General features: G+C 42.0%; 1 protein-coding gene across 6 annotated transcripts in view; it reads left to right on the forward strand.

Annotated features, from left to right (window-relative positions):
- cacna1g (calcium channel, voltage-dependent, T type, alpha 1G subunit) overlaps positions 1-6,539 on the forward strand; it is a 203,109-nt gene that overhangs the window by 163,960 nt on the left and 32,610 nt on the right. For 5 of the 6 annotated variants that reach the window (XM_045710400.1, XM_045710399.1, XM_045710395.1 and 2 more), the window contains exon 23: positions 4,140-4,353. In XM_045710400.1, coding sequence (XP_045566356.1) covers positions 4,140-4,353 — 214 coding nt within the window. The remainder of the gene's footprint in view (positions 1-4,139; positions 4,354-6,539) is intronic. The other variant, XM_045710396.1, reaches the window with a different exon arrangement.

Raw genomic sequence — 6,539 nt, forward strand, 5'->3', positions numbered from 1 at the left:
ATTCAAAAGTGACCAAAACATCAGCCAGGAAGCATAGGAACTGAGAAGTGGTCTGTGGTCCCCACCTGCAGAACCACTCCTTTATTGGGGGTGTCTTGCTAATTGCCTATAATTTCCACCTGTTGTCTATTCCATTTGCACAACAGCATGTGAAGTGTATTGTCAATCAGTGTTGCTTCCTAAGTGGACAGTTTGATTTCACAGAAGTGTGATTGACTTGGAGTTACATTGTGTTGTTTAAGTGTTCCCTTTATTTTTTTGAGCAGTGTATAAAAATAAAATAGACTGGGTGCCCATTGGCCTGTTAAGATTAGTTTGTAAGGCTTTGTTTTTTTTTTTAGCAATTTCTCTTTTATACTAATCTATAATGAGCATTTGGCTGATCAGTGGGCAATGTCCGGCCTCCCTACCAAGATGGGCCGGCCCGGTTTTCTGATAGGCTGAGCTGAGGTCATGCAAACTCACATTCAAAGTCAAACTCGGCATCAGCAAAGAGACCTGCTCAGACTCTGTCATCAGTTCAGAAAGCCAAGATCATGGATCGTAAAAATGGAAAGGGTGCCTATAAACGTAGAAAAAGCACATTATACATTGTCATCTCACTCAAAACTTTACATTTGTGGAGCTGCTAAACCATGATTTGGTCAAACAGTAAAGTGCATTATCCTCATGATTCTTGTAATGGACTGTCTACCCTGCCCCTGTGACCTCGCTGGGGCCTGCTGGTTTGATGAGTGAGCCACTCTCCTCTCCGCCATGTTCTCGAGAGAAAAATGCATTTCAGAATGAAATTTTGGGAAAAACACTACTTTGGAAGCTTTGTCCCCTTGTCCCTGTCGAGGAGAGGAGGGTCCACTTTCTGTAGGTATCATTTTTATTTCTCAACTCTCAATATTCAGCTCACTAACAATTATTTTACAACCAAGATATTTGATATGGCTTTGAGATATGGAGCGGTGCACACGCAAAAAGCGCACCGGCCAATGCGAGGGAATAGACATATAGGTCTCATGGGTAGTAGCCTACAACTGCAAAAACTAAATGTGGACATTACATTTACTGTTTGATGAATACATGGCTACTAGCAGCAGCTATTATAGTTTTTATGTTTTGAGTTTCCACTTCCTCAGGTGTTGCACCCCAAATTAATTAGCCTATGATATTAGTTAGTGTACATAAAGATGTATGTAAACATAAAGATCTATGTAATTCATCTCTATTGAGCAAGAAAGAAATCAGGAAATTCTGGAATCTTATTTTGACAGTAAAATATGTCAACTATAGTGGAATTGTCAACCCAAAATTCATGACAGTCTAGATTTGGTTGCACATCAAAATATCTTGAAGCATGCATTCCTGCCTGGATGTGTTAGATGGGAAAAAAACATATTTCTTTAGGTAGCTCAGCAGTCAGTATTTATTATACTTTGTAATAAAGCAGTATGAATTACTTTATCAGATGATTAGGCCGATTCAGGATTTGTATTTATTATGGATCCCCATTAGCTGCTACCAAAGCTGCAGCTACTCTTCCTGGGGTCCAGCAAAATTACGTCAGTTATATACAATTAAAAAAACATTACATTACATTTCACAACAGATTTCACAACACATTAAATGTGATCACTACACACTCTACTACAACATATCTACAACTCAAAATCCATGTGTGTGTATAGTGCGTATGTTATCTGATGTGTGTTTATGCGGTTGTCTGTGCCTGTGTGTGTGTCTCTTCACAGTCCCTGCTGTTCCATAAGGTGTATTTTTATCTGTTTTGTAAATCTGATTTTACTGCTTGCATGTTACTTCATGTGGAATAGAGTATCATGTAGCCATGGCTCTACATAGTACTATGCGCCTACCATAGTCTGTTCTGTACTTGGGGACTGTGAAGAGACCTCTGGTGGCATGTCTTGTGGGGTACTTAAGGCGTTCAATTTTTTGGGGGGGTATCTGTACTTTACTTTACTAGTTATATTTTTGACAACTTTTACTTCACTACATTTTACCTGACACCCAAAAGTACATGTTACATTTTGAATGCTTAGCAGGACAATGATCCAATTCACACACTTATTGAAAGGACATCCCTGGTCATCTCTACTGCCTCTGATCTGGCGGACTCACTAAACACACATGCATCATTTGTAAATCATGTCTGAGTGTTGGAGAGTGCCCTTGGCTCTCCGTAAATAAATACAAAAACAAGAAAATGGTGCCGTCTGGTTTGCTTAATATAAGGAATTTGAAATTATTTATACATTTACTTTTGATACTTAAGTATATTTTAGCAATTACTTTTACTTTTGATACTTAAGTATATTTTAAACCAAATACTTTTAGACTTTTACTCAAGAAGTGTTTTACTGGGTGACTCACTTTTACTCGAGTTATTTTCTATTAAGGTATCTTTACTTTTACTCAAGTATGACAATTGGGTACTTTTTCCACCATGGGTGTCTGAGCTGTGTGATAGTAGTTTAAACAGACAGCTCTGTGAAATCAACATGTCAATTCTTCTCACATATACAAATATTGACAAAGTCAATATCTGCTCTACTTTGAGCCAGGAGAGATTGACATATTATTAATGTTATCTCTCTGTGTACATTTAGGGGTCAGCCGTGCTGCTCTGTTCTAGGCCAATTGTAATTATAAAGTCCCTCTTTGTGGCACCTTACCACAACAATTTCGACATAATTCCTTACAAGATTTAGTAGAGGTTTAGGGTTCAGTGAATGATTTGTCCCAAATTCATTACTTTACATTTTTGAAATATTTAGGACTAACTTATTTCTTGCCACCCAATCTGAAACTGACTGCAGCTCTTTGTTAAGTGGGTCCGACCAAATAATGGGCTGGTGACACCAAGGAAAAAATAAACGTTTTATTCTGGAACCCTGTTATAGTAATGTGGGCTGGTGTGGACAGTGGACAGTGGATAGTGATGTGGGATGGTGTGGATAAATGCAAGGGCCGAATTATTTTCCCAGTCTGACCCTGCTGCCTGTCAATGATTCCTAACCAAATTTACTGAGCTTGAGCAATTTTGACAAAAACAATGGGCATATGTTGCCCTGAGGGCTGGGTACATTTGGTAGAATATTATTATTGTAGAAATGCTTCCACCAAGTATTAACTCTGGGGTGTGGAGACATAAGCAATCAAGACATTTTTGGAAAATGTTCTAAAATATTCTTTCTCTTTGAAAATGTGGAGTAGGTTGTGTAGATCTGTGGGATTATTATTTTTTTTAATTCATTTTAAGACAGCAAAATGTGAAGTCTGTGGAAGGGGTGTGTAAACTCACTAGCCACTGAATATGTACACACACACACACACACACACACACACACACACACACACACACACACACACACACACACACACACACACACACACACACACACACACACACACACACACACACACACACACACACGTACTTTTTCTCTGTTCACTAGAGATACAGTAGCAGAACAGTAGAACAAAGGCTTGGTTGGCTAGGACCAGAGACATGTTGATGTTTATGAAACATCGGGTCAGCGTTTCTGTCTCTGCTTTAGGGACTAGGCATTGATCTCCTATTCTCAATAAGCTGCTTACTGTCCAACATCATCCAGCACAACTTCCAACAACCCTCTAGCTTCTTCCACATGTTCTGCAGCTTACAGTACTGTGTATATTCATACATTTAGCTTTCCTGATGTACTGTTTTGTATCAAATAAACAGTATTATTCATGTGTTTATTCATGCATTAATTTCTACATTTTGTAGTGTTGACTGTAGCAGCAGGATGACGGTGTCCTGGCAGTCACAAAAGGCAGCTAGCTGGTAGTGTGTTCCGCTCAAGTTGGATAGAGACACACACACATCCCGCTGCGCACACACTGGTTGAATCAACGTTGTTTCCACGTCATTTCAATAAAGTGACGTTGAACCAACGTGGAATAGACGTTAAATTGACATCTGTGCCCAGTGGGATGAGTGCTGGTTTTGCAGCTTTGCATTGAGTACACCACCTCAATACTCATAACTGTGCCAAGCATGAGTGTGCGTATATAACATCACACTGTGTGTGTGTATGCGAGTACAGTATATAACACTATCCTCTGTATATGTCTCCCCACTTCAGCCACAGCTGAACTACAACCCATGGATGCTCCTCTACTTCATCTCCTTCCTGCTCATCGTCAGCTTCTTCGTGCTCAACATGTTCGTGGGTGTGGTGGTGGAGAACTTCCACAAGTGTCGGCGCAGCCAGGAGGCCGAGGAGGCTAAGCGCAGGGAGGAGAAGAGACTGAAACGGATGGAGAAAAAGAGACGGAGTAAGGAGAAGGAGCTGGCTGGTCGGTAGTCTTTCCACATCTTTCTGAGTCCTGCCTGGTTTGAGCTTGTTTTGGTTTGATTTGACCGAAGTCAACGGACGTAGAAACGCGCTAGACCTGAAATAGTTGCTATTTTGCATTACTGTAGAAGTGCCTTTTCTTTTTAAATTGTTTTCCTCCCTGTAGTGTCCCCGCTAGATATCCTCTCTTTGTTTGGGGGTCAGTGGTCACCCATTCTGGTCCAGGAGAGCTACTGGGTGTGCAGGCTTTGGTTCTAGCCCAGCAATAATTGTAAAGCCTGGAATCAGGTGTGTTAGTGCTGGGCTGGAACAAAAGCCCACACACCCAGCCTCTCTCCAGGATCGGAGTTGTTGAGCGCTGGTCTAGTAAGAATAGACCCCCCCCCCCCCTTTTTCCTGCCTGGCCTATCGTAGAGGGCGTACTTAGGACCGTCCCCTTGGAGCATGCCCAGTGAGTACTGGTGGACGGGACTTGCATGGCGTGGTACTTTCAGAGTTAGAGGGAGGGGGGTGGGGTGAGGGCGAGGTTACATCCCCCCTATCTCCCCCCTTCCCCCTCCTCTCCTGCATGTAGTTGTAGTACATCCGGAGGGGTAGGTAGAACTACAAACCAAACTAGGAAGTACCTAGATGCTGATCTATGGTTTCCTCTATATGAAAAGGGTTAGGATTATACGAAGGTTAGCTGATCCTAGATCTGTGCCCGAACGCCCCTCCAGCTGTACAAGAACGGGTTACCAGATGCCCGACTTCGCCTCTCTATAGTGATTCCACTGCCTTCTAACCCCAAACATTGGATATGAGAAATAGTGGTTATTTCAGTAGCCGTATTGGCTGTAGAGATACTTTTGGTGGATCAAAGTAAGATCATTTGGATTTTTTTCATCAAATGTTGATGGTAGTTGACAGTGGGAATGCCTTCGGTAGTTGACATTGGTAATCTCTTGAGAAATACAGATGGATATGGATTTTCTCTTGCAGATGTGGTGTGCCCAAAGTGCTCACCATTGACTCTCCCATGCACTCACACCCTCTCACACACATACAGTCACTCAAACAGACCGAACACACAGTCTCCCTCTCACTCACTCTTTTACTCCCACCCTCTTGCGCTCACTCACACACCTGCGGCAGGTAGCCTAGTGTTTAAGCGCATTGGGCCAGTTACTGAAAGGTTGCTGGTTCGAATCTCCGAGCCGGCAAGGTGGAAAAATATGCATTTCTGCCCTTGAGCAAGGCAATTAACCCGTAACAACTGCTCCCCGGGTGCCGATGATGTCGATTAAGGCAGCCCCCTGCACCTCTCTGATTCAGAGTGGTTGGGTTAAATGCGGAAGACATATTTTGGTTGAATGCATTCAGTTGTGCAACTGACTAGGTATCCCCCTTTCCCCTATACAGACCTGTACAAACTACTCTGAAATGCTTCCAAAAAAAATTGAGAATGCACATGCCCTCCTCTATCCGTCTCTATAATTGTTCAAGGCCCCTCATGTCCATTGGTTTCTTTCTCTGTTTCATCTTTCTATAGATTATCTTTAGTTTGTCTATGGTTTATAGTCTTTCCTTTATCAGATCTTTATCAGATCAAGCTTGTTCTTTTTCTGTTGCTTGGAAACCATTTTACTCACAACTGTAACTGAAGTTGTAGAATCATTTGACAGAGTAAGAGAATGGTTGATAAAAGGTATGTACAGTAGAGGTATACCCCTTGTGACTAGACAGGCTTCAGAATCTACAGTTTTCTTTTCTGGTTGGCACAAGAGTTTGTGAAGAGAAGGGAAACGTAAGTTGTTTTCTCTGATGGGGGGTTGCTTTATTTGTTGGTCTTTTTTGTTACTCCATCCGAGTGGCTCTATTTGTATCTCAGCCATTTTTGTCATAGATCTTTGGGATTTTGGGTTTGAATATCGGGGATTGACTGTCTACAAAATCCCCAACTGAATCATTGAACCCTTATCAACTGTATCAAGAGCTCACACTGGACTCAGAATAAGTGGAAAAGACTCACAGTAGAAACTAACCAGCCCACGTTGTCATCTTCATCCTTCTGCTCTTACTTCACCCCTATTTCTCCTTCTTACACTCTCTCTCCTTCGCCCATCCCTCGTTCCACACCTCTCTCTGACTAACCTGGTCTCGTTCTTCTAGATGTGTTGATGATTCCGGGGGTGAGTTGGGTCCTCT

Source organism: Salmo salar, chromosome ssa28, assembly GCF_905237065.1.
Source record: "Salmo salar chromosome ssa28, Ssal_v3.1, whole genome shotgun sequence".
Classification (NCBI taxonomy): Eukaryota; Metazoa; Chordata; class Actinopteri; order Salmoniformes; family Salmonidae; genus Salmo; species Salmo salar.